Here is a 24945-nt window from a genome sequence, read left to right on the forward strand (position 1 = left end):
GGCGTGAAGCAAGGCGATGCGAAGTGCGGTGCCCACCAGTCTGGGTGCGAGCAGCTGCTTGCTGATGGCGTCAGCAGGCGTTGCCGGTGAGACCAGGGTCACGGTGCGGCGTGTCTGCGGTGCCCTCTGTGGAGCCAAAGCTTCGACGAGAAGCAAGGTGGTGTGGAGTATGACGCCCACAGGTCGCGGTGCGAGCAACTACTCCGTAATGGCGTCGGCAGGCTTTGTCGGTGAGACCAGGGTTGCGGTGCGGCGGGGCCCTCTGCGGTGTCTTCAGGACTCGGTTCGGCAGGGTCGCCGTAGACTTCGAGGGGCGTTCCTAGGGTTGCAGCACAAAGCACATAGTCCCCAGTGCTGCGGGTCGAAGAACCTGAAGTCTTTGCTGTTCCAGAGACTTTGTGAACAGGGGGCAATCTCTTCCTCAAGCCCTTGGAGAGTCTCACCAATTCGGTTGCAGAAAGTCCAGTCCAGGCCTTTCACTGCCCAAGACAGAAGCAGCCACTGCAGGTCCGCTTAGCAAAGTACCCAGCAAAGCAGTCGTTCCTCTCGCAGCTTCTCCGGCGCTTCTTCTTGGCAGTCTTCTTGTTCCAGATGAGTTCTAAAGTTTAGTGGTCTGGGACCCAGCATTTGTATAAAAAAATCCTTTGATCTTTCAGGCAGAGGGTATCTGTATCCCGGCTTAACCGGTTGGACCGTCTCTGGTGAATTTCTGGCAGGAGGTGGAGACGGCTTTGTCCGAGGCATACCAGGTCCTCTGAGGTGCAAATAGATTCCCTCCCTCTTCCCCCATCGTAAACCAGGTCTGTTGATCCCTGACCTACCTAGACTGTCAGGAGCCACCCCGTTCACCAGCCATCTGTCGTCCCAAAAACCAGACAGGCAATCCACATTCCAGCAGAGGCACACAGGAGACAGAGAAAAATAATACCCACTTTCTAAAATTGGCCTTTATGAACTCCGAATGAAAAGGGCACCCTTGCTAAAGGCTGCGTCTTTAGAGGCTAAGTTCAGGCATACCAAACTTCATTCACGAACAGCGGTGGACTCATAAGCCCCGGCACTCGCAGTGCCCGTTACTGGGGGCTGACACGTGAGTCGCACATCCAATCAGAACACAATGCGCCACAGGAGCACCAGTGCTTTACCACTGATCAGCATTGCAAAAAGCGTGCAGAAACGTTATACCAGCAAAAACAGAGTCAAAACCAGGAGGGTACAAAGCAAAAACTCGGTTGAAACACGCCAAAAGATGCCAAGTCTAACAGCCTATATCATTTTTAGGATTTTACAGGCATCCTAAAACAAAATGTAAAGAGGTAAAAAAATATATAAAGTAATGTTGATATCGATATGCTGGTGTGTGTCCAAGGCCCCTGGCTTCTTTGAGCATAATTTGCCTTCTTAAGTGGTGCATTCTAGGCCCGTGGGCCATTTACATACATGTCATTTCATCTCCGTATATTAAACCAAATTTTCATGTCCGTGGTCTGCTTTATAGCAAAGTGCTTCACGTAAAAAGTCAATTTTGCTAAACTTTGCAGTGAGGTTGCCGTTTCATAAAAAAATTTTGCTTGAGTTTTTTATGTATGTGCAATGATGCATAATATAAAAAAGTCTAATAAAAGCATACTGAAGCCTAACCCTACATTAACACAAATTTTGATTCTAAATGTAATGCTTTCTCTGACGCTGGCCCCTGACCTTAAACGACGGTTCAACTTAAATTTTTGTCTGTACTAGCCCAATGGGTGATTAAACACTTGCTAAAATAGCCAGTGTTTGATTTGATTAGTCTGATGGATAAATAACATGAATCTGTACCTGCATATTCAGAACCATGGTTCTGACTGGTGTAGACTGGTTTTCCTTTTCCCTATATTAAAATTATCTGACAGCTGGGTAGAGCTATGATGGGACCTTTAGTAGAGCGGCTTCTAGCCCGCGTAACCACACTTGCTGAAGTTGTTGAAATGGATCATTTACACTCTGGTCCATGTGGACTGCTGTCTTGCCTCAGGTTAGGATGGCTGCACTTTACAGCCCTAAAATTGGTTCAACCTCTTCCAGCCAGCCATTTCTGTTGTCTACAGGCCATTGTTCATCTCGCAAATGCTAATTTGAGCTTTTTTTGTTTTTATCCTTTCTTTTTATTAAACAATCAAGGAATCTGCACTAAAACTGATGTTGTATGTATGTGTACAGACAGGAGGAGAACGTTTGGTGACATTTTAATAGGTGTGGCTACAATCAGGATAAGCCAAAGGCACATCTGGGGATACATTTCTTATGGTGAGGGCAAGTCATCCAAGGTTGCGCTTCGTGGTGGACTACAAATCTACCCACGGTACGTGTTTAATGCCCCCCCATATTAGCGACCACTTCTTAGGGCAACCTCTAGCAATATATACCGTCTTTTCTCTAAAAATGCACCAGTCCATGTTTTTCATCCATCTCGTTCTAGTTGGGAGCGTATTAGCCCCCCACAGCTGAGCTATGTTCCTCTTTGCCCCCATTAGGCCCAGAGTTACCCAGATTTTACTCATTTTGCTCAAGTCTGTAGGTTCCCACACATTTACCAGGCACCTTTTCCCCTCAAGACGGACATCAAGCCCCAACACCTCACTGAGTACTGCGTCTATTTGGCGCCAGTATGTTTGAATCCGTTCACTCTCCCATATATTATGCATAAACGTTCCCTTAGAACCACATTGCCTTCTGCATTCTCCCTCATCCACCCTCCCCATATTAACCAAGCAGGGTCCAGTAATGTACATCCTATGCAAGATTTTAAGTTGTACTAGTCATAGCCAAGGCCATCCCTTTCCCACTTTACTCTGGTGCCCTGGAGTGGGTCTTCTGTGTTGTTTATTAGTTTTTTGTATGTGAGAGAGATCGCTTTCTCTGGTAGATAGCCATCCAATAGCCTGTCTTCAAGAGGTGTATGTTCTGGGGGGAGGAGCCTCTAGTGAGGTGTGACTGTAGTGCATGACGGACTTGGAGATGTCAGAAGTATTCTGTATTGGCTAGCTCATACTTCTGTTGAAGGAGGGCATAGGTCACTATGTCTCCCTGTTACCACATATCCCCAATTTTTGTGATCCCTATGAGATCCATTTGCCAAATCCTTTTGATTTCCAAAGGTCACCTAGTCTCTCGGAGTCCCAGAGGGGTGTTGCTAACGTTAGTTTCCGTTCCCATCCCAGGCTTTTGGTGGCTGCGTGCCAACCCAAACCGAGTGCCGCGTCGGCCCCTTTAGAGGGAATCGCCGTGGCCTTGAATAAAGTGCTCTGTTATAATTCACCCCTGGGAGGAGCCATAGATCCATGGCGTATCCTGTGTCGTCTATTCGGCGATACGTGCGAGGTGTGACGCTCAGTAATATTTTTTAAGGTCTGGGAGACTAATCCCCCATCATACCAGTTGAGGGTGAACTTTTCGAGTGCTATCTGGGGTTTCCCACCCCCCAACAGCTCCCTCTGTAAACCTTCAAGTTCTTTAAAATAGCGTGCAGGCACTGGATCTGGGCCGTTTTGCTGCACATATAGGAAGCCGGGCAGGGACATCATCTTGAATAGTGCCGCCCTGCCCTGCAATGAGAGAGGCAGCACCTTCCATGCGGTGGCGTGGCGCTTAAATCTCTGTAGTGGTGGTAGCAAGTTCCATTCATAATATAATTGGGAGTTGGATGTCATGTAGATCCCCCAAGTATTTGAAGCCAACTGTGGTGACCTGAATAGGACAGTCCTTAGGCGCAGCGGGTGGGTTCCCTTGCAGAACATAGATAGGAGATTTGCCCCAGTTAATAGAATAGCCCTATAATCTGGCAAAGATATCCAACACCGCAATCAGCGACTTTTTCGGATCACCCAGAAACAGCAGGATGTCATCCCCGTGTAGCGAGATGCGGTCCTCCCATGTTGGAGTCCATCTTAGCCCGCGTGTTACCGGGTCTCTCCGAACCCAGGCCGCCAAGGGTTCCAGGGCCAGGGTGAATAGGAGGGGGGAGAGCGGACTTCCCGGGCGTGTTCCCCCACCTGGCGGGAAGACGTCAGACTTTTTGTTGTTCACAACAACTTGAGCCAGAGGTTCCGAATAAAGACAAATGCTAATCTAATTAAAGAAAACCCATTCAAAAGCTGCACAGAGATCTTAACCCAGAACCTGTGCTTGCATGTAGTTATTCTTACACTGGTCAAAGGTCCAGAACTTTTTTCCAAAACCTAACTGTTCACCTAAATTTAATTTAACCATTTCCTAACTTCACAGTCACCATAATATAACTCTTACTGTGATGCTAACCTTTTTTCTAACCCTAACTTTGACTTTTACCTAAGTTTAAATGTACCCTGTGCTGATTAGTGGGTTTCTTCAGTTACTTTGTTTTGCAGTGAGTTGCTGTGCACTTTAGTGTATTGTGAATGACAAAAGGAGATAATGATATGGCAGGGTTTTAAATTCTCATACCCGTTGGAACCTCCTTTAGGCTCCAAGACCTCCCTCTGAAGTCACACCACCTGTGACTCGATATAGCCTGTTCTATGGAGGTAAGGATAGGGGTACTATCCCTTTTCCCTTTATTTACTCCTGCAGGATTCAGTGCCTTCTCTGCAGCAGCTGTCCCTTTAGAGAGGTACCACTGGGGAAGTACAGAGGACCTTTCATTGCCTTCTTTTATCTTCCATACAGGATTGCTGTGCTAGTCAAATGCATACAGTGACCAATAGGCGATACTGTGTCCTATGACCTGGCAAATATCTACCCGCCTCTCCTTATACCCCAGACAGCACAAGTAATGTAAGTAATGTAAGAAGGTATGGTCACTTCAAAACCAGTCCTCTCCCAGCCTGTAGCACCAGGCTCTGTCTCCTAAGGGGTTTCTTTAGTCATACAATGATTTCTGACTTAAGACCTCAGCAGGGACCTCAACGCTTCAAACAATTTTCTCGGGGTCTGTCCGAAGTTTCCTGGGATGACTTCCACTGTCAACCATAGGCAGATAGTTCTCCATTCGAAAGTTATACCGGTTAGCAAATTACTAGCCACTACTCTGTTTTAGCCTAATAACATCGGAGAACTTACAAAGAAAATGCTTTTCAGACCCAACAGTCCTCTATTTGCTGAAGTATGAACATGATGTTGGTGGGGTAGGACGAGGATTACTGCAAGAAGAGTAGTTTAAAGGCATGTTGCCTTTCTTCTGTGGGAGAAACTACATTTATTTTCCTACTAAGAGGTGACGCTTGCCCTTCATCAGGCAAAAGTCCTTGCAGAGGCAAGATGATGGCTAACTCTTTAACCCTCTGCAGCAGGGATCATTGGGATTTACAACTTATAACCACATTTGACATATTTCCCTAAACACCATATGCTACACAACCCACTGAAAGGGCATATTGCAAATAAGAGTCAACTGTCTCAAAAGGCATTGTTTAGAAAGAGTAAATCTACTTCCAAAAAGTTCTTAGTGTTGGGGTACAGATTCTCAAAAATTGTGCTTTTTAAGGTGGTGACAGGGTATACACTGGGAAGCGTAATGGAAAGCGGGCATTGGCTGGAAATAGCGTACCCATAAGGCTCTAAAGAGGACGTGCCTGCCCAGTTTTTATGCGGTTGATGAATGATATTAAAGACATCTAATTACGCTTTCTAAGACCAGTACATTTACAAGTTAAAGTAAGCTACTAAAACTTCCCTTTCTATATTTTTAAGATTGTCTATTGCACATTCTTTCTGGTACCTATTTGGGTTTCATTTCCACAGCCTGGACAGTCCGACTCATCTACAATTCCTCTTCCACAGATAAATCCGACAAGTATGACTCTCGAGATGTTGAAAGGTTGCAGAAGGATGATTACTGGGTGGAAAGCTTCTTGCTCTGGCGGCATAATGTGGTGGATGATGCACTGAAGATGATAGATGACAGCTTCCAGTGGAGAAAGGAGTATGCTGTTGGTGGTAAGTAACTCTAATTAAAGTGCATCTTGAGATGATACTGTTCAGCATTTATGGTACTGATGACGAGTTAACTGGTAATTAATACGCAATCCGCAGTGTGTGAGAGATGGTGGTGCGTTCGCATCCAAGAGCCTGTTCATGGCATCTAGTTTGTCATTTAGTGAGGTCGTGTAGTGATGTCTTGCTTACCAAATTTTCCTAGCAATTTGTGCTCTCTCAATGCCTGGCCGCTCCTCCGCTTAGGCGGAGGAGTGTCGCCCCACTGCTTTTCAGTGGTGCAAAGAAGGAAAAATATATAACACAATGTTACCGTTTTATTTTTACATGCTGAAGCAGATTTTGGGGCGGGCTTGACTGTCATCACAGCCAGCAAAGGAAGGGGGGGTGTAATATTTGCACTTAAGTGCATGACTGTTGGGTCGGCTTTCTTGGGCCAGCCAAACAGTATTGCGCACTTAGCATGTTCTCCACTGGGTTTTAATACACAGCCTGGGTGGAGAACATGCACAGGCTCCGACCAATCTCAAAGCTGCTAACAGCAGCGTTGTGATTGCCTTAGGGGAGCCTGTGTGCGCTTGGAGGAGGGTCGGTGGCCTTACAGAGGTGAGATTTATTTTTTTAACCACCACCCCCCCTTTCAGTACCAGGTTCCACTGTGTAGGATTCCCGAATTCTGAAAAGAATGGGACTAGAAACACAGATAAGCTCTTCTAAGCATTTGGAGAGCAGACACGTGTCTCCCACAAAAAACCTATAAAAAGTCAGAGCTTGAATCCTCTGAGGAAATACACTCGGATGTGGTAAATAGTGATATGGGGTAACCCCAACATAAAGTGAAATACATTTCTCATCATAAATGCGAGCTGCCATTGCCACCACATTTCTCCTCAAGTACTGACACTTCTCCTCTCTATACTTTCTTTGCATTAAACATTGCCTTGACTTTTTAATGGTGGTAGGCTTTCATTTAATCGTACTTAAGGAGTGAGGTGCCTTAAACCCACATCCTTCATGACACCTGGTTTGTTTTATTTTCTCTGCTCACTGTGTACAGTCTGTTCCATTACCTCCTTGTAAGTCTTCCTCACCACATGAGACACAAAGTGAGCTTTAGCTCCACACCAGAACCCTCCAAAGCAAAGATCGCATCCCATGACTCCCATCCCTTCCTAACTCGGCTTACCCTCATCACCCGTGACCTTCTGTAAGAGGAGAGCCAGCCCATCCCATTACCTGTTCTTTTCGTTCTGCTCTGGACTCTCCAAATGTGCTAATAGGTAAGTCTGGGGCCTGCTCTAGCAGAATTCACAACCCATTGGTGGAGGCCCTGCGGTAGCAGGCCTGAGTACGCGGGGGGGTTCCACTTTTTTTTCCTCCGTTCCTCCTAACGGGGGGTTTCGGTTAGGCTCTGCTACAGTGAGTCAGGAGTTAATAGGGGACAAGCTGCTCGTAAATTTGGGCTTGAAGTGTGCTTCCTTCCCCCTGCGACTTAGAGGGTGCTGGTCATCAGATTGGAAGCCGGGATGGGGAATTCGCCTTCTGGTCTCTGCTCCTGCCAGTACTTAGGAACCACAGGGATTCACAAGGCGGCAGATAGACCTGGTGCGCTGCTCTGCTAACGAGGCCAGTTCAGGACTCTCGTCCCTGCTCACCTGCGTCGGAGTCGCGGTGGCAGTTGATCACAGGCTGGGTCATCTCCCAGCGCCGACCCAGTGCTCTTTTTCAGCAGGTGGGGGGAAAGAGCTACCTTTCTTGAAGGAAGCAACTGGAGGGCTTATGCCGCGGCAGGCCTCCCAGGTCTAACTGGCCTCCAGGGGGCAGGGCTGAGCTATAGCTGCTCCCGGCGTCCCAGGTGTTGCCTGGAGACTAGGTGAATGTGCATTTTTTTGTCTTTTCTCCTCTCGGTTACGACAATGGGAACTATTTTAGGTGGTGTGTTATGTACCTCGGCATACTGGTGTTTCATTAGCCTGCAGTTGCTGATATCCAGGCATCTCATTATTTGTTCTTCTACTACCATACCAGCATGGAACAAGGGGCGGATCCCCCTGTGGTAGCGGGTTCCAGCTCCCGGCCGCCCTCTGAAGCTCTATCTATGCATTCCATCCACGCTATGATTCAAGCTGCAGTAGCGGCAGCCTTTGAGGAGCGTAAAGGGGCAGCGCCCCTCTTCCTCCAAGATACAAAGACTGGACCCCCCACCAGGCACTAAAGGGGAAAGTGAGGAGGAAGACCTCAGGGGTTGTTATGTGCAGGGCCAGGAATTGCGTGATGTCCTGCAACACATCAAGGCTAACTTGGCGCTCCGTGTCCCCCGATCGATGAACTGTCTGATGATTTCTTCATGCAGTATCCGCTCAAGGAGCCTGAGTCCCTACCACTGCATTCTTCTGTGAAGAGGGTTATTGATCTTGAATGGCAAGAGATAAGCATGCTTTTCCGCGTTAGCTTTCCAAACGCCACGCCATCCAAAACTTTGCGAAGGATTACCCGTCCTCCGTGAAGGTCTACTCTCTCATGGTGGGTCTGGCTTCACAGGGCTCCATAATTTCTGAGGATGTATCCCCTTCGGACCCGGTTGACAAGAGTGGAGGCTGTGGCTAAAAGTGCCTATGCGGCAGCCAACTTCACCATCAGGATTTGTCATACACAGTTCACTCTTTATTGAATGACTTCCAATCCTTGGCTGAGCTGCTGGAACAGGGGGCTGATGTTATTCCTACCTTGGTAATTATGGCTCTGCAGACAAGAATTTAGTCGGATATATCTATCAACACCTTGGGGGCCGCTGCCGCAGCTGGTGGCACTGCGATCCAGGCCCTTCGCTAGGTATGGCTCCGCCACTGGAAGGCTGATGCTGCCCAAAAGGCAATCCAGAAGAAGATTCCTTTTTCATGAACAAAGCTGTTTGGCGCTTCCCTGGAGGAAATGGTGAAGAAGTCCGCAGAGGACAGGAAGCTGTTGGCTCCTGTCCGTTCCTCATGGGACGCTTTTTTGGTCCTAAACGTGCCTTTACTCCCAGTTCTACATCCAGGGGCAGTCTGCCCAGTCTGGGTCGCGGCACCCCATTCTTCAACAAATCCCGGTCTCAGTCTGCAGCCTTATCCCCAGCATCAAAATCCTGACTATCCACAGCTCCTGTGTATACAACTAGAGAGGCGATCCCCTTGCCAAAGGGAACAGCGCACTACTAAACAGTAGGGAATGCAACATTTTCCCTTGGGGATGAGGTAAAATATAACACATCAACACTGATTTCATTCATTCAGGTTATATAATACACTAACCAGCCCACTAAACAATATATCACCGAATCGGAGATGCAGCGCTCAAAGATTGTTTATTTTGCTGCAGAAAAAGGCCTAATAATCTCAACAAAAAGGTCTGACCCCTCCTTTTTAGGAAACAAAGCACTTCTGTACTCATAAGTGGGATATGAAGTTCATGTACAGCATGCAAAATTTGATCGATCAGGGTTTTTCCCTATCTGGATGACTAGCTGACAGTGGTGTAGGAAGGGGGGGTGGGTGCGGGCCGCCCGGGTGTCATCACTGAGGGAGGTGACCAGAAATATTTACGCACCGGGTACCACCTGACCTGGCTACGCCGCTGTTGGCTGATCTGTCTCCTTTTTCTAAGGGGACTCTTCACATCCAGAGGGTCTGCGAAGTTCTGTCCACTCATGGGTTCCTGATCAACCTCCAGGAGTCTCACCTGTTACCAACCCAAGACTTGGTGTTCACCGGGGGTCGCCTGGACATAGTCTGATGGATGTTTGTTTTCCCTGTGGAACGGACGAACACCTTATGGAGGTATCTGGGTTCTCTTCTGGGTCAGCACTCCGCTCCTGTCCATCAGTGGTTGAGGGTTCAGGGGTTGATGTCGGCTATCATAAATGTCCTGCCGTCGGCTCGCCTTCATTTATACCCCTTGGTGAATCATCTCCTGTCCCAGTGGGCTCCCTGTTTGGAGATCCAAGCCAAGATGGGCTGGTGGTTAGTGGAGTCTCATTTCTCACTGTGTCAACCCTTCCTGTTCTCCCTGTCCTGGGTAGTCACGACTGATGTCAATCTCCTTGGCTGCGGGTCGCCCCTGGGTTCCTTGTCTATTCAAGGTCAATGTCTTCAACTTCATGTGAGTTCTCCAACTTTCGGGAGTTGAAGGCCGTTCACCCGGCGTGCCTGGAGTTTGCCCCTGCTCTCCGGGATCATAATCTTTTGGTCTGGACGGACACTAGGATGGTGAAGGGGGTTGTAGGGTTTGCTCTCTTTGGCGACAGACCCGGGCACTCCTATCTTTGGAAGAGTCTTCGGCCTTGTTTCTGAGCAGTTTATCTCCCGGGGAGCGAGATGTCGTGGCGGATCACCTGAGCCGGGTGTTTCCGCTGATGGCTGCCATCTTCCTGAGGGTGTCTGTGTACCATCAGCTACTAATCTGGTTTGATCAACCGAGGATAGACTTGTTTGCGGACCAGTTCAATGCTCTACTACTTCACTTCTGCGCTCACTTTCCCATGTCCAGGGGCATGGCAGTTGGATGCATTGTTGTTCCATTGGCCGGACTCCCTGCTGTACGTATTTCCCCAGTTTCCCTTGATTCCACGCGTCCTGTGCAAGATTCGCCAGGAGAAGGCATTTGTCATGTTGGTGGTTCTCAAATGGGTTTGCCATCTTTGGTTTCCTCGTCTGAGGGAATTGGCTGTCCATGAGTGCTGGGCTATACCAGATCTTCCTTACCCCTTACGGGGCCCCCCGCTTCTGGTAGGGGTATTGCGTTAGCTCCATCTTCATGCCTGACCTTGAGAGAGTGAACTTGCTGGCGCAGGGTTGTTTTTTGGAAGTGATGGATTTGCTACAGGGTTCCCGCTGGGCTTCAATTCTGCTTTCTTAATCCCGCCACTGGACATCCTTTTCTCATTGGTGTGGATTGAAGGGCGTTGACCCTGTGTCTGTGGATTCTTTGAGGGTCCTTGATTTTCATGCTGAGGGGTTTTTCCTGGAGCTGGCTCCTTCTACTCTGCGGGCTCAATGGGCGGCCTTGCAGGCGTTTTGCAGTCCGGGGCTGGACGTGCTCGATCCCCTTGTGGATAGCTTGCTTCAGAGTTGTTTTTTGTAGCGGCCTTGGGCTGTTTGCCTGGCTCCTTCCTGGAATCTTCCCTTACTTTTACGGGCCCTTCAGGGTGCTTCCTTTGAACCCTTGGGTTCGGTGGATTTAAAGGTGGTGTTCTTGGTGGTGATCGTCTGGGCGGATCGGATTGGAAAGCTGGTCTCCTTTCTTGCGGGTCTTCCTGGATCGTATTGTTTTGCGCCCTGACCCGAGGTTTCTCCCCAAGATTCTTTAGGTGGTCTAATGCTCCCGTAAGGTGGTATTGCCGTCTTTACCTCCTGTTTCAGAGTCAGGGTCTGATTGGTCTCTCTCGCTTTTGGATGTTCGTTGGGCTGTCTAGTTGTAATTGGATCGGACAGCCCCTTTCTATTGTTGCAACAATATGTTTGTGACTTTTTTGGTCCAGTTCAGTCTGGTCACAAGCCTTCTCTATCCACTTTTAAGTTGTTAGATCAAATAGGCTCTCTTTCTTGCCTACGATTCTTGGGTCTAAGCTGTCAGCCAGGATTCAGAGTCCTAGATCGTATAAACATCTGTTTGAATAAAGAAATGAGGTAAACGAGGAAGTACAGCTTAGTGAGGTACAGTATTTCCAAGCGCTTCGGTATGTTGGTTCGCATTGAAGAAGCAACTGGTTTATGCTGTATATATTTATAATTTTTCATAGCATTTGGTTTTACTTCAATTAGTCGTTAAGTTAGTGTGTAGGATACGTGGGTCGGGCCTCTGATTTGTTAGAGTTTACCTGAAGAGTCGATTAATCTAAACCCTCAGCATAGTGACTTTTATCACATTTAATTTCTTTTGCTAGGATAATTGAAGTTCTTCCCGTCGATGACTGTTTGTTAAATGTAATGTGCTGAATGGTTGATCTGAAGCATGCTTACTAGAATTGGTGTAATTTGACAGGTGCACAGCGGTTTCGAGATTCTGGGCTAAGAGGTGTTAATTTTCCTACTATGGTATGGATTCTGTGATGGATACTGGAATCCATGCTTTCTTCTTATAGCTACTTACGTACACCTTCAATTTTTGCAAGATGTAAAGAACTCCTTACACTTGAATTAAGATTAATATAAGTAAAGTCAATTAGTGTGTTAGGGTGGTGTGGATTTGTGTGTTTGAGGCATGGGGAAATGGTGCAGGGTTGAGATGGTCAGCCAGTGTGTAGCTTGAATCATAATGATGTTTTTGTACAAAATGTGCACAGCGAATGGATTCTTAATACTTGGAATATATCATTGGATAGGTTCCCGGCAGTAGGTATCGTAAACGCTAAATACAATATTTTCTAAAGAAACAGAAAAAATAGCGAAGGTGTAAAGCACTAAATATATGAACGAAAACGTGGTGCATTAAGGTAAAGGGGAAGAGGGTTTATTTCTTGGCTCACTGGCACTTGTACTGGCATAAGAGGCCGCCTAGATCTACCGTAAAGATTGCAGCAGAAGGGAAAGTTGGAGTTCCTTTAGTAAGTTGGAGTATTGAAAGTAGGAAGTGAGATGAGGATATAGTAGACCATTTGGTATGGGATTTGACCAGATCACACATTGAGGGATATGTGGGGGTCATATGATAAATTGGGCGCACTGTCCGGGTCTGCACAGCAGTGCACCTTTTAACTAGGAGCGCGGATGCAAGCAGCGACACGCTCTCTCCAGCACCCAAACGCCGACCGCTCACGGTAGCTCTTCTGCATTCTCATAAACTCTACGTCAAAACTGTCACGGATCCGCATCAATGGTTGCCCCGAGCCTGCGCCATGGCCAACATGTCTGCAGTGGGCTTAAAGACTTCTGAGGCTGACAGAGCGTGTAATCGGCGGCATCAGGCGACTACGTGTCCCAGGACTCTGTGGGGCTGAGGAGCCGGTCTATTGCATCACTGGCACCGGCTGACTGTTGGTGCTTTAAAGAGCATTGATTGGACCCGCTGCGCGGAAGTGTGCATCAGCATCAGGAGGAATAGGTGTCCCAGAACTCTGTGAGAGCGAGGAGGGCCCATTCCATCACCCGCACCTGTTGCCTGCAGGTGCTATTAAGTGCAATGATTTGATGCGCTGTGCAGCAGTGTTATGGGCGGCATTGGGGGGATTACATGTCCACGACTCTGGGCCGAAGTGGCGTGGGGGCTCATTACATCACCCACACTGGGAAACATCCTTTACAACAAAACTTTTTCCACGCAGTACCTTTACAACGACTTGGACTGGAGGGCGCTGTAGGATAGGGAATAGTTTAATTTACTATCCAAAACCTTTCCTACTATCCACAGGGACTGGAGTTGGAATAGCAAATTAAACTATTCAGTATCCAGCGCCCCCCAACGCAAGTTGTTGTAACGAGTTGCATTGTAAAAACTGCGTTGTAAAGGCATGCGTGGAAAAAGCATGCGTTGTAACGACATACATCCCCCGCACCTGTTGTATCTACTGGCGTTATTAAGCACATTTATTGGACCCGCTGCCTGGTATGTACCCAGGTGAAGCCCCGGCCAAGTGTGCGCCCTGCGCTTGTCAGCACCAGAAAAAGACCGCACCCCCTTGGCTTTAAGACGGGAGCCTTTGCACCATCAGTGCTAAGATCATCAAATATTTATTTATTTAATGCAGTTTTATATAGCGCAGACTTTACCCATGTGTCAGAGCGCCTTACAATAGAACCAAGTAAGTTGCATAAGTAGATTTAAACTTTAACAAGTTACGTATACAATCAGGATTATTAAATCATGAAAGGTGGCACAATTAGGTTAATACAGGTATAGAATACATATTTAAGTCCTTGGTACATCATTTATACCAGCTCCTCCTCTCAATCGCCCGCTGAAGAGAGGGCAGCGTGCTGGAACCTAAAGTAGGGACCTGCGTGCTATTGGTACTGGGCGCATTTGCGCTGCTCATTTGACTTGCTGCTGCTACTACTATTGGAAGAGGGTCAGAGTTTTGCATTTAAAGCGTCTGGCCAGCCTCAGGCGTGGGCCAATCTTTTTGCTCATATTTGGCCTACTCCATTTGCTGGGGTGGGTCTTTGTGCTCCTGACGCCACCCCTCAGGCATATGTTTGGTCTCAGGGCTGGAAAAGTCTTTCTAAAGGGTCTACCACATTTTATCGTTCTTTTCTCTCAAGGTGGAGGCTATTTTCTTCTTTAAGACGTCATTTGGACTTTTTTGGACACATATCAGACTGGCGTTTTCACTTCTTGAATAGGCCTTGTGCCGTGGGACTTGGCATGCCTTATTGGAACTATTCAACCCTGTTCTTGGGCTTTCTGAATAAAGTTTTTTTGGTCAACTCAAAGGGTGTATTTAATTAATTGAATTTTAACTATATATTTTTTATAGAATTCATGTTCTTGTTTGTTGTATGTTGAACTTCTTTAGCTTTTAGGTGCCTTACTGGATGTTGCGGAACTTGTTGGTCCCGTGCTAAACATCCCGTCCATTAAGTGTCAATTCCTGCAGTAAGAATTAACATTTTGGGTAAAGTTTCTTTACTTGAAATGGGGAAAACTAAAGCTACGGATAACCCAGAAGAGTCAAAAAAGGCTATGAAATGGGCAAAGCATGTGTCATTGAATTGTGTCTTAGATGAAATTGACGTTCTTATAGAAGTTGGAGGCCTATTGAAATTTAGTGAGAAGGGAAAAAGTCCAGCTAGAGCTGTTCTGGGTGATATCAAGTTTTATTTGGTTAAACGATGTGGGAGTTAGACAGGACTTAATCGTATGAAGCTTTAGTACCTCAAACAATGAACCAGTGGTATCTGATCGAGACATCTAGCAACAGATTCCCTACCTTTGAATATCCCAGGAATCAGACTGGATCTGGAAAAATTTTCAACGAGCAATACCTCTGCGTGCCAGTAGGTGGTGTAGGCTGTCTCTGCTTGACGTTCGCACCAGAAGTGACGTCTGCATCAACTATATAGGTGCCACTGCCGCGCGCTGTCAGTTCTTATTTATTTATTTATTTTTTCTTTTTTTTTTCCTCCCACACAAGTGCTCATCCGTGAAGAGAGCTACCCTCTTCCGCTTTTTGACAGGATTTTACAACTTTTTTGTGACACCCCCCCTTCTCTTTGGCGTGTACAATGTAATCTAGAAAGCCTTGGGGTTTTAGCAGTGCAGCACTAGTCATCGTGCCATGTTGGCGACAGACCCCATTTGGTCTGCCTGTGGTATCTGGAGCGTGACCACAACTCCAGGTCGTGCTCTGGCTACTGGTTCATGGCACTAAAGGTTTTGTGTGAGCGGTCCCTGAAGCTGCTCGTGGCCCTGCAGGTGATGCCATACCAGACTCCTTGAGTTCACGGTCCCAGTCGAGAATAAGGTTCTGCCACCACTCCAACAGTCCCAAGTCCTCTTTGTCCCACTCAAGATTGTCAGTGCACACATGCAAGGGGCACAAACAACAAAGAGGTCGAAGCGTGCCTCGGCTTCTTCCCGTCCGACTGCCAATGTGACGGAGCAACATCTGTCTTCAAGGCCTCATTCTCCAGAACCTGCTCCGACTCTGCCCCTTCCCACTTTTCCTGAATCAGAAGCGAGCCCTGCTCAACTTAGAGAATTCTATGAAGCCATGTGCCTTATTTTTGAGTGGCCTGACCCCTCTGGCGCGCCTTAGGGCCCAGCAGGGTTGGGTGCGTGCTGGCCGCCCCTCAGATATGGAGATGGATCCACACCGATGCCTGTCGAACCACTGTGACCTTCCCTGACACCAATGTGTCCCTGGCGCCAGCCCTATTCTGATTCTTGGCGACACTGAGCCGGAGCTGCGTTGACCGACGCCGGCAGGACCAACGGTCATTTCTTGGGCCTTGTGGAGGGCTAGGATTGGGAGAAGAATGGAAGGGATCGCTGCACCCTTTAGAAAACCAGCCTTATGAACACAATATGGACTGGTATGAGGAATTGGGTGAAGCCCGCGGACTGAGTACCTCTCCAGATATTGGCATATTTTTTCCTCACGCTATGGCAGAGGGAGCATTTTACACAATGGTGGTGCGTAGTGTGGCTAAGGTCCGTGACCTTCCGCTACTCTCAGTGGCGATCAAGACTAACGTTGTTACAGAAGTGCTACAGCCGGGAGCTCCTTCTTTTGAACCCTTGCTTCCTTTTAATGAAGCCCTCACGGAGGTCCTTCTGGAAACATGGTCCAAACCCAGCACAGGGGCTCCTGTGAACAGGACGATTGCCCGCTGCCACTGCCCTATCCCGGATGACCCAAACTTCCTCACTACCCACCCTGGAGAGCTTGGTAGTCCAAGCCTCTACCTCCCATGAAGTTTCCCCTGCCACTCCCATGCACAGAGAATCCATGAGGCTGGACAGGTGGGGCAAGACATTTTTTTTTCTTCCACCATGCTTGCATTGCGGTCAAGGAACACCACATGCCTATTGGGCAGTTATTTCCATTGTGTGTGGGAAATGGTTGTGCAATTGCTGCTTCCGTTCCCTGAGGCGACCCGGGCCATCCTCTTCTAAGCTGTAACAGACTTGAGAGATGCAGCAAAGTTTGTCATTCGATGGGGCTTAGATCTGACCGACTCACTGGTCAGAGCCATTTCTACGGCAGTGGCTGTTGGATACCACGTCTGGCTGAAAACACCTGGCTTTTCAGGAGATGTCCAGGCTTCGCTCATGGTCATACCCTTTGACGGCACCTGTTTCTGCGGAGACAAGGTAGCCACGTTGCTGGAGCATTCAAAGGACTCGCAGGCTACAGTCAATTCCTAGGCTGTCTCCCGTCCCCGATCTGCCTTTCAGCCCTTTAGTGGTACAGGAGGGGCTTTCAACCGTGACAGCCCTACCCTAGCCAACGTGTTGTGCAAGTTCCACAAACCATGTGTTGGCGAGTGCTCAGTGCATTCCGACCCCATGGGTCGGGTAGCCAGAGTTCCTGTCAAGCCATACCCCCCACTCCCGGCAGCTTCAGCTTCCAAACCATCCTAGTCTTGTACTTCAAGAACATGGACGTCCAGTTGCTGGCAAGATCTGCCATCACCTCCACCAGTCGCAAAAAATGACTTCGGACAGGTGGGTTCTCCAGATTATCCGAAAGGACTAGTCCCTCCCAGTCGAGACCATCTCTCCCTCCATGCCTCCATTCTTCGACTGGCTGACGGAGGATCATCTCCTTTTTCTCCAGGAGGAAGTTATGGTTCTCTTGGCCAAGGGAGCCATAGAAAAGGTTCAGCGCCAAAAGTAGGCTGTGGTTGCCATTCCAACTACTTTCTGTCCCCAAAACTAGGCCTTTCTTATCCTAAACCTCAAGATGCTCAAATGGCTCAGGTTTTGCCTGCCCTGGACTCAGCGACGACATGGCAGTGTTGTACTTGCAGGACGCGTATTTTCACATCACCTTTACCTGCGATTCATGGTGGGCCACAAGCAGTTTTTCATGGTGTGTGCTCCCTTTTGGCCTTGCCAGCGCCCTTCAGGTGTTAAACAAAGTGATGGCAATGTTTGCAGCTCATCTGCACAGATCAGGGTTTCCAGTCTTCTCCTATCTCGACGATTAGCTGTTGGAGGCGGGTTCATCCAAAGTGGTTGTCTCCCACCTTCAGATTAGGGCAGACCTCCTGCTTTCTCTGGGGTTTACAATCAACGTGCCAAAGTCACACCGGACTCCCTCTCAGATGCTCCTCTTCATCAGAGCTGCCTGGACACAGTGCAGTTTTAGGCCTAGCCTCCCGAGCGTGGATTCCAGGATATTCAGGCTACGATACCGATGTTTTAGCCTCTATCCTGGATTTCGGTGAGAAAGACCCTAAAGGCTGCTGATGGCCTCCTGATGGACATGATGGCCTGATGGCCTCCGGCATCCTGCTAGTGACACATGCCAGATGGCATATGCAGGCTCAGCAGTGGGACCTGAAGTTCCAGTGGGCTCGGCATCAGGGGAGTCTCTCTGACATGGTCCAGATCTCGGAGGGAACTGCACGAGACCTGCAGTGGTAGCTGACAAACCTCGATTGGACTAGAGGCATACCTTTCTCCCTTCCCACAGCCAGACCTCACAGTAGTGACAGATGTATCACTTCTGGGATGTGGCAGCCATCTGGGAGAGCTAGAGCTCAGGGAACTCTGATCTCCGGCAGATTCCGGACTCAACATAAACGAGCTCCGAGCGATCAGATTGACATTGAAAGCCTTTGTACCCTCCAGCAAAGGAAGGCTAGTTTAAGTGTTCACAGACGACCCCACTGCCATGTGATACTGCAACAAACAGGGCAGAGTGGGATCATGGACTCTTTTTGTCAAGAACCCTGAGTCTCTGGACATGGCTGGAGCACCAGGGCAGAACCTTTATTTTGTTCTCACCTTCCTCATGTGTGCTCCTTTTGAGCCCTTGCACAATGGCCTCCTCCGTCTGCTTTAGTGGCAGTCGCATCAGCCATGAGGGTGTGCGACCTGCAGTCTCTATTGCCCAAGCTTCCTTTTTTGACAGCATTCCCTGACAAATTAGTGTTACACGCTAGAGCCTCTTTGCTCCTGAAAGTCGTAACACCTTTCCACGTAGGACAATCCGTCCCCTTACTCACTTTCTACGCTTTTCTCCTTCGGTTACGTGTTGAATCAATGCATAGTAAAATGAGCGATAACTCACTTGAAAATAATGATACACAACGGCGTTAAGAAGCAGGTGCACGTTTGGGATCCTTCCCACAAGGACGCAATATGATTTAGCCGTTTTTCTAAAGAACAGACAAAGAATCGTTGACAACGCGTTTTACTATGAAACGATGAAGAAACTGTCATAAGAAATGGACACATGTCTGACATTGGCGAGAACACGCCGTCAGGATTAACACATTATGCCTTGTAATTTTAATCACAAAGTGCCTGAAGAGAGCGCACATTTTTAAAGTATCCAATCAGAAATTAACTAAACAAACAGTTGCTCAGCCGAGCGCGTTCAACCCGAACCAACCTTTCGTGTTACAAACAAATCGGTACCTTGATCTAAGACGTACTTTTCATGCGTGGAAGCTTTACTGGTGAATCAACAATATTATCTGTAAAGGTAACAGCGTAGCGTGATTAGTTTGGGATATTAAATATGCAACCTTTCCTATATGCAAAACGACAAAGTCTCATACCTGTTACAAAAAGGGAAACCTCAACGAAGCAAACCGAATCAGCCCATCGTGTGTGTGCACCCGATCCTAACGCCGAGATATACAACGGCCATGTCAATGATGCGTTAGTATAAAGAAAGATAGAAAACGGACTTTCACCGGAGAGGTGAAGGTTAAAGAATAGTGTCAGCGCGGGCGCCATGATGAAACGGATAAACAAAAATGATTGCCTGCAAACATGTAACGAAAATCACACCATGATGGAAATGTATAAGTGAAATATAGATTTTTTAACAATGTTTTTCACTAAAAAAAAGTGTTTCATGAAAAAACGTAAAGCAAAGGCAAACACTTTTCAAACCAGTCATAGATAGTTAATATTAGAAAACACTGCTCCAGTCCTTGTGCGTACATATGTCGTGCCTGAATCACAGGAAGCATGCTAAATCTACTCGATCATTGATCCCTTTTGGATCTTGAGTATCTAGTCTTTTGATCCAAAATACCTCCCTCTGCAAAAGAGTCTTGGTCAAGCTCTTTCCGGGTGTGGGAGTAACCACTTCAAGGATCTGGAATTTGACTTGAGCAATTGAATGTCTATTGGTATCCCAGTGTACTGCCAGCTACTGTTTGTATTTTTGTTCCGAATCGTGCTCTTATGCTCAGAGATGCGAGTCTTAATCTTGCGTTCTGTTTTCCCTACGTACAACAAGCCGCAGGGACACTTTATCGCATAAATGACGTTCATAGTGTTACAATCAGCATTAATCCTGGTTGGAATTGTTTCTCCTGTATGGGGATGCTTCACCATGTTGGTCACCATGACATTGTTGCATTGGACACAATCGTGGCATCTCTTCATTCCTTTGTACGTTACTGCGCTTGAACGTGAAGTGGGTTTCAATAGGTCCTTGATATTCTGGGATCTTTTATAGGCAAAAATAGGTCTATTTACAAAAAGTTCTTTGAAATCAGTCTCATAGCTCAATAGATTCCAATGACGGTTGATACTCTTCTTGATTTCATTTGAGCTTGTAGAATATTTAGAGACAAATACCTGTCGTTGCTCTACACGTTTCGTTCTTTTTGTTAACAGAGAATCCCTGGTTTGCCTTTGTGCTTTGTCTCTTGCCATATCCAAAAGATTTTTGGGATACTTCTTAGATGCATACTTGGTAACAATGGTATTGAGGTTTGTATGTAATGTGACCTCCTCAGAACAAATTCTTTTCGCCCGCAGCATTTGAGAGTATGGTAGATTATTAATGAGATTCCTAGAATGAAAGCTGTTATACATAAGTGCAGTATTCTTATCTGTTGCCTCATGATACACTTCCGTGTGAATAACATCACCCTCTATTTTCACCAATACATCTAGAAATGGAATGGCTTTGGTTTCAATGTTTTTAGTGAATTGAATGTTCTCATCGTACGTGTTCAATTGAGATATCTTTTGTTCCAGCATTGCTCTAGAGTTCTGCCATATTAAAAAAATATTGTCAATGTAACGACAATATAAAATTATATTGTCGACCCAGTCTTTATCTGTCACAAGGAACATGTCTTCATACCTGGCCATGTAAGTGTTGGCATATGCCGGGGCTCCAGAAAAACCCATTGAAGTACCCTTGACTGCCCTATGCAACTGCAAAGGGACCCCGCCCAGACCCAATAAGAGGCACTCGAGAAAGCTGAAGTGGAGGCATATAATTGACCCTGCCATTGTCCCCGGAGGAACCGTATTTCAGACTGAGTCTCTTGCAAAAACACAATTTGAACACGCCTCAATTTCAAATAGGCTAGGATGTTACAATGCTTGAGAGGGAAGTCACTCTCCCCGCCCCCTCCGATCAGCGGCATAGTGGCCGCAGGGGTCTCTGCAACTCTGGCATCTCGGTGCACACCGTACCTTTTTATCATACAGTTCAAGCCAATCCCAGGCTGCAGACGGGTCTTTCAAGAAGTGCACTTTGTCTTCAGTTTGAACCCATAGTGAGGTGGGACAAACCAGAGAGTAGATGAATCCCAAGTTGCTCAACTTCCTCTTTCCGCTAAAAACGATGGCCTCTCAGTCTGAAACCTCCTCCTGCATTGTTGCTAGCCTGGTCTTCCCCACTCCTCCAACTTTGCTTGCCCCTTTCCCTGACCCCCTCCTATGTTTATGTTAACCTGCCCCCTCTTGCATTGTTGCTTGCCCTGTCCCTCCTGGCACCTCCCTCGTTGTTGCTTGCCCTGTCCCACCAACCTTCTGCGTTGCTGCTTTTCTCTCCTGCACTGTTTCCCCATCCCACGTTGGGGCTTTTTCTTCCATGTTTCGTACACCTCAAGTGTTGTTGCTTCTCCCTGCATGTGGTGTTGCTTGCTTGGTTGTAGCTTGTCGTCCCTGCCCCCAACTGTGTTGTTGCTTGCCTTGTCACTAACCCTCCCTCCAGCTTGCCCCACCCGCTCTCCTCCTGAAGTGCCTTTGGCCCTGTATATTTAAATGTATATTTGAGTGATAAATCATTTTGAGAAGATAAGACTTCCAACTAATGTATTACCTTGGTGCCTGGGTTGTTTCAGGTATGACAGACCTGTATTACCCAGGTAAAATCATTCTAAATTGACCAATCATTTTTGTTGCTGGTGCAACCCTGCCTGATGCACTGAGGTGGTACTGGTGCTAATCTTGCGTAGGGTGGCCAGCAATGCAATCTTGTCTGACATGGTCACTATTACAACACTAGAACACTAATAATAGTAGAAGCGCAGGAGCCATAATTAATTACCTCAAGATGAATTCCACGAGATTTCTCATAAAGTAATTAATAGGCCTGAGATTTGCACATGGAATCATGAGGGTGTCCTACATGTTTGTTTGTCCCCTCCCCCTCCCTCGCTTTGCTTCCTGGCTTCATTTATGGGAGGTTCCAATTTCTTCCTCTCCTCGTGATGTCCCTTCGAGGCATAGTGAGTCAAGCCCCTTCACTGGTTTGTAACCCTTGGTGTAAATTGTGAAGATTAGGTTCCAACATCGCTTAAATATAGCGGCCATTTTTGCAATCTGGCTTGATCTACTCTGGCATGCATTACCAAGAACTACCTCCCTTTTTGTACTTTCTGCTCTCACAGCACCAGTTCTGGGATTTTAATATTCGGAGTTTTGTCCATATGATCTATCAAAAATGTTTTCTTTCATGAACCTTTTTAGTCCTTCTGTAATTTCCTCAACTAGAGTTCTCTTTAAATTGCCTATAAAATGTACTTTTTAAGTTGCCTTGATCCCTAGCCAATATGAGTGCATTTCTGTCTGACATATATGTAGGATAGTATTTTAATGAAGTCCTATTTGTGTACCACCACTGCCAAGCCTTTTCTCATAAGCTTTTGCACATGAAATGTTGCATTTGGTGAATACAGTGTGTGTATATATTAATACCATGTTTTGCGTAAAGTTTGGTGTTTATCATCAGTCCTTTTCAATGGAAACTTACTGTAGGATATGGTTTCTAAACCAATGATTTGTAAAAATGTCCTCCACTTGTAGGACATGGTCTTCAACATCCGCTAGTGTTTCAGGTCAATGCAAGCATCTCTGTGAATTGTTTTGCATGCCACCATGGTATTTTGTAGGGCAAAAAGATGATGATTTTTAGACTGGTCAAGGATTTGTTTTGACTGTCTGAAGCATGATCCAACACTTCCCTATACTGAGGTGGTAACAAAAGAAAATCACCTTTTTCAGAAATCATATCAGTACAAGCAATGAGTGTCTGCAGAAAATTGGAGGCCTGATAAATATTTTACAAATTGTACTGAAACTTTGCCATTATCCTTCTCTGACTTTATATCTGGCCAACCAGTCACCTTTGTCAGATCTGTTAAAAGCTTTAGGTTTTGCCTCTGTGATGTAGGGATCAACTCGGTAACTGTTACTGTGTCCAAAAAATACTGTCGCCTACATGCCACCTTATTTGTGGTTATTATCCACTCTAATCCTAATTATTCAAATGCCCTGAAAGACCGCTTTTGAAACGCCTACCTTTCATTGCCTTGAATAGTTGAAAAAACAGTGTCTGCATCATTGAAGAACTAAAAAAAAAAATAATCAGAACCCCTAATAAGCTTGTTCTAGTTTTCAGAGACAGTGAGAATTAAAAAAAAAATTGAATGATTTTCCAGACCTGCAGATGTTTCTTTTTAATGACTCCAACCAAACCTATGTAGGAAAATCTCCACTATTCCATGTAGGCCACTGCCCTGGCGCTCTCATCCAAATTCATGTTTGTAGGCCATACGCACAGTTATTCTTTGTGCTCCTCTATATAAATGGTATTAACTAAGGTTGCGCATTAAACTTGGTAAATTAACATACAATGGTTCTTTTTGATTTTAGACCTCAATGAATCGACCATTCCCAAATGGTGCTTTGAAACTGGTGCAGTATTCCTCCATGGATACGACAAGGAGGGCAATAAATTATGTAAGTCCCTTATATTTTATTATTCAAAATGCATAATTTTCAAGTTATTCTTGGAACATAATGTTGGAAAATTAATTATATATTTGTTTTATACTAAGGTGAAACTGAAAACCAAAATGTATGGCAATATCGTGTGACAATTTTGTTTTATTGTGTGAAGCAATAGAGCTGTCTGGTGTATCTCCAAAGTTTCAGTTGCATGACCATAGAGTGTAGTTTCAAAACCTTGGTCGGGTCCTTCTCAAACATACTGAGCAGTGGAATGAACAGTTAATTAACAGTGCTTACAGACAGCTGTTTCTTACTGGAGAACCACTTCAGTGACTGCTGTTCATGCGCTTCCTGTTGCTGGCCAAAGGAACTTGTAGGGCAGTTCAAAGGATTAGCATGAACACTCACCTTTTAAGATAAAATGTCTTATGGAAGAATGTCACAAGATACTTGTCTGGCACAAAAGAAACCTTGGACTGGCTTAGTAATTAGGCGAGTGAGTTACGGTAAAGGGGTTTCGTAGAATACTATTGAAGGAGTACTAATTTCGATTCAGAGTGAAGGACCGTTTGAAAGAGCAATGATGAATTATCAGTAGGTGACGTATCCAGCAGACCAAATATGAAGACACTGTGTGAACGGAAATGCACAAGACCCAATAAGAGGACACAATTTGTAGGTTCTAAAGAAGAAAAAAAGCACAAATCCGATTAAGTGCTTCAGAGAGCCGATTTGGACATCTCTAAATTAATATAACTTTATTAGGAGATCATAATGCTAGATTGTGAATAAGTTCCAAAAGAAAATAATCTTAGCATGATGAAAAGAGAGAGAATAGTTTTGTGGCTACTTTGTTGTCAAAGTTTGCCTCTGAGTGCTCAGTCAAGTTTTTCATTCTAGTTTGGACCTCGAGCAAGGATAATCTATTGATAGTTTAACTGTTAATGCTTCGTTTACATACAACATGCATCCTGTAAAACGTAATCCACTTTGCTCAGGAATTGGGTTTCACACTTAGATGACTCCGATCGCTTTTTCTCAGAAGTTTTGTAAATGTTCACTGATACTTTAAAGTTTTTGTGGAGTAAGTGACACTTGGCCTTGTACTAAAAAAATATGGTTTTGCCTCAGTAATGACAACAGGGACCTGTCTCTACCCAATAAGTCCTCCACTTCTCTCCCCTTTATAACTACAAATTTTGGGAATGCGATCGTTGTTCACCCAGTTTCCAAAGGTGTAGTTCTGTTGATCCTTATAACAAAGTACAGATCGGGATGTGTCCTTATGCCAACATGTGTTTGCACAAAGTGGTGCACCTCCTCCATTTCCTGTCCAATTTATCCAGTCATTGA

At 46.2% G+C, this 24945-nt stretch overlaps 1 protein-coding gene across 1 annotated transcript in view; it reads left to right on the forward strand.

The window, feature by feature from the left end:
- MOSPD2 (motile sperm domain containing 2) overlaps positions 1-24945 on the forward strand; it is a 501534-nt gene that overhangs the window by 26899 nt on the left and 449690 nt on the right. Inside the window, exons 3-4 of the mRNA XM_086934358.1 lie at positions 5800-5955; positions 23515-23601. Of these exons, the coding sequence (XP_086790484.1) occupies positions 5800-5955; positions 23515-23601 (243 nt within the window). The remainder of the gene's footprint in view (positions 1-5799; positions 5956-23514; positions 23602-24945) is intronic.

The sequence above is a fragment of the Lissotriton vulgaris genome, chromosome 8, assembly GCF_964263255.1.
Source record: "Lissotriton vulgaris chromosome 8, aLisVul1.2, whole genome shotgun sequence".
In the NCBI taxonomy this organism is placed as follows: Eukaryota; Metazoa; Chordata; class Amphibia; order Caudata; family Salamandridae; genus Lissotriton; species Lissotriton vulgaris.